General features: G+C 38.7%; 1 protein-coding gene across 1 annotated transcript; it reads left to right on the top strand.

Moving 5' to 3' along the window:
• Nucleotides 1-891: 891 nt before the first annotated feature.
• Nucleotides 892-3,462, top strand: LOC113039535 (uncharacterized). The gene is made up of 10 exons (XM_026197441.1): nt 892-1,069; nt 1,162-1,221; nt 1,316-1,366; nt 1,471-1,542; nt 1,646-1,723; nt 1,826-1,945; nt 2,029-2,112; nt 2,254-2,474; nt 2,642-2,801; nt 2,909-3,462. Exons 4-10 carry the CDS (start codon nt 1,524-1,526, stop codon nt 3,052-3,054), a joined length of 828 nt encoding a protein of 275 aa, XP_026053226.1. The 5' UTR covers nt 892-1,069; nt 1,162-1,221; nt 1,316-1,366; nt 1,471-1,523; the 3' UTR covers nt 3,055-3,462.
• The last annotated feature ends 210 nt before the right edge of the window (nt 3,463-3,672 follow it).

The following is a 3,672-nucleotide window of genomic DNA, read 5'->3' as shown; positions in this document are numbered from 1 at the left end:
TCAAGCATGTTGAAATGTGTATAGCTTCAGTACGTAGCAAAAGCTTTACATCTAGTGTTTTCTTACAAAACTAACGTTGTATATAGGTTGTTTAAATGATTTTGTTTGTCTGAACAAGTAGCTGCTAGTCCAGTAGCTAGAGTGGCTAGCAATTGTTAGCTAACACATGCTGTTGTGCCTTTGTTACAGTAACTTACACACTGAGGTTAAGCAATGTTGCTAGTTACATTACATGTAGAAATGTAACTAGCTACAGTAGGTATCCAAAGCTTTACATCTAGAAAGACTTCAGTATAACTTAAATTATTTGGTGTTTTCTAACAAAGCAGAATGATGGTTGTTTAAATTATTTTGTTTGTCAGATCAAAGTATGCTGCTAGTTCAGTTCACAATGTAGCTACAGTGACTAGCAAATGTTAGCTAGCACGTGCTGTTGCTACTGTACTTCTAGGATTTAAGGGGATTATGATGAGTTATTTATCTGAAGTGCTGTACTTTTTATGTTTGAGGACAGTGCTGTTCACTTGAATCACTACACTGAATGAGTACATTTTATTTTTTAACAATTTCACTGTTCCACGTTTGGCTGATCTTTTTTTTTTTTTTCTACAGCATAGCTACTGTATATTCCTAATGTTAACAATGTGGTTTTGTTCACATTTTCTTGCAGATACCTTGACCGGAGCATAACTGGTTAACTTCACACAAGAGACCTACTGTTGGACAATCGTTTTGGCTTTAAAGGTAAATGCATTGTTAGTTACAATGTCTAGTTACTGGGCCAAAAGGAGACGAATATTGAAAGGAGTTGAGAGGGACAAACAGGAAATTGCAGCTGCAAACGATGCTCTACTTGCTGTTATTCCTGACTTTGACCAAGTAAATCCTTCTGATGAAGAGGAGTCTAGTCTTCCAGATGCACCAGCAGTGCTGTCATTTGGACAACCTCTTTTGAGCTTTGAAAACATTGTTCCTGGTAACAAGGTTTCAGTGCTGCCCGATGCTCCAGAAGTTGCATCGATTCCAGAAAACCAGGAAAATGTTGTGCCATCTGTAGACTTCAGAGGTGGTATGTAAAATTGCTGTGATGCTTGATTTGTGATCCTGCCACTAAACTATACCCTTTGTTAGATTTTCAAATTTCTGTTTCCTCTTTCTCAGAACCAGGTTTCTCCCCAGAAATTCAGACTCCACTTCACAGAGCCAAGAGTTTGAGTACAAGTAAGTGATGTTATTTGTGACGTTTTTTTGTCTTGGAAACTATTGCTTCTATTTAAGATAAGGAATCCTTTAATCATAATCTGTTTTTCATTAGGACACTTGACTGGTTACTCGCCGCAGCAGTTTCTGGATGAAAGGTGTCGAGGTGTGTTGTACATTCCATTAGCATTGCACAGTTCAATTATAGTTTCATTACTGAATATGCAATACTCTGCACTGAAGTTAAAGCTGTTATGTTTGCTCTTCCAGCTCGTCAAGTACTAAGCTTTACACCCCCAGCAGCAAATTTACCCTGGCAGCATATGGGTGAAAACGCTGGAGGTATGTAATATGTTGCGCTAAACTAAGTGTTCCATTTTAAGTCCAATTCATTAAATGTATGCAATAACTTCAAACATATTTTTACGTCAATGATTATCAATAGGAGAAAGTCATCGCTCTGTAATTGGCCCTTGGACTCCCCTGGCATCTCGTGTACAGCATGAAGTTTTCAGCTATGAAGGTATATTTTAGGCCTATGTCTTAGTGTCCAGTGTTTTAAAAGTATTGAAAATAGTGCCTTTAGGTGTTTTTTTTTTTGTTGTTGTTTTGTTTTTTAATGTAGATTTCCAGAGACTCCAGAATGAAAAACAAGCCGTGATGGAGGAGAACCAAGCCCTTAGGGAGGAGAACCAAGCTCTGAGGGAGGAGAACCAAGCTCTGAGGGAAAGCACTGCACGAGCAGGTAAGAACATGCACAAAAAAGTCAAACTTAGGAAAGAGTATGTGATGTATGTACAAAATTACCATATGCCTTTCATTTTGTAGCTTCGGATGACAGCGGCTCACTTCAAGAGCAGGTGAAGCAAGTTGGGACAATGTTGAAGACGTTTGCTCGCACTGGGCAATCAGGTACAACTTGCAAACAACACCTGTGGTTGTTGGTTTAATTCCCACTGGGGCCACCTATACATGTAGTAGACCTAGATATAAATGTCATAATTTAGTAGTTGAGGGACCAGGACTGACTATTATTTTATTTAACCCCTGTAGGTGCAGATCAGACCTTAATGCTGCGACGTCTTGGAGAGTTTGGCGATGTTGTGCGTAGCATGGACAACAAAATGGACACTATGCTGCAACATTTCAGTGCCAATGTGTCTGTTGGAGAGTTATCCCTGCCAGGGGATCTGTTACTCCCCCTAGACACCCAGGAAGATTTGGCGTTGCTTGACAACAGTTTGAGGCAGGATAAAGAGCTCCAGGAACGATTTGTAAGTGTGCTGATTTCGTTTATAACTCCATAGGGTAATGTAAAAAGTAGAATTAAGATTGTACACTGCATATTCTACAGTCTGAATCCATAGCCTGTCACATTTTATATTTATGTATGATAAGCTTCAGAGAAATGTAATTTGTAACACTTTTTTTGGATTTTCAGCTTCGGTTTTTGGCAATCAAATGTGGGAGGGACCTAAAGACAACCGTCTGGCGGATGCTTCAAAGTATCTTCTCTAATCACCTTTCCATCAATACAACCTGGACTGGAGTTGGGGATAAAGCATGTTTTAGAGACATGTTCCTGAAGACCATTGTTCAAAGTAAGTTGGATGTAAAAAAAAAAAAAAAAAAAAAAAAAAAATATGTTTAGTAGATGTGTATGGCATTATGCCATTCAAATGGAATGACAGATCTGTATTTTCTACAGGAGCCATCCGGAAGAACCCGGCAACACAGGATGCCACTGATGAAGCCATCCAGGTTAACGTTACGCGTTACCTGAAAGGAGCATCTGACCGTGAAGGCGGAAAAAGGCGCCGCACAGCTGAGAGGGACCCACAGCCGACCCCTTAAACCTAGGCTGACTACTGACACCCCAGCATCACTGACAACTGGAACCCTTTCTTTATCCTGCAGTCAGTAACATCAAGACCCCTAAAGAAGCCAGAAGTGTCAGACTGCACTCCCCAATCCACACTGTTCACTGTGGATATTATCATAGTGCTTAACTTATTATATTGTTAAATATAGCTTGTAAATCCTTGTGCCACAGGTCAGCATTGCAGTTATATCTGTTCTACTACTTTTTTTACCTCAGTATTTTTTATATATATTTGAAGATGTTTATCACAGATACAAGAGACATCTTGTACCCCAGGTCAGCAATGCCATTATAATGGTCTATTCTACTCCAGAGCTTTATTCTAAATTATTACCACTTATCTTATTGTTAGAAATGGCTTGTAAATGTGATGTTATACCTGAATTTTTTTTGGTGTCCTGCACATTCTTTGGTACCAGATATACTCATTACTTATGTTTACTGGTAATTCTTTTCATGCCAGAGCTGACCTCTTTATATTATTAACAATTATTGTAAGTGTTATAATTTGCTTGTAAGCTAAGGCTGTTTTTTTTTTTTAACAATTTAATTGGAAACCTGCATGTGTGTGTGTGTGTGTATTTATTTTA

The sequence above is a fragment of the Carassius auratus genome, chromosome 22 (genome assembly GCF_003368295.1).
Source record: "Carassius auratus strain Wakin chromosome 22, ASM336829v1, whole genome shotgun sequence".
NCBI classification, from domain to species: domain Eukaryota; kingdom Metazoa; phylum Chordata; class Actinopteri; order Cypriniformes; family Cyprinidae; genus Carassius; species Carassius auratus.
This window is presented reverse-complemented; position numbering and strand designations above follow the sequence as displayed.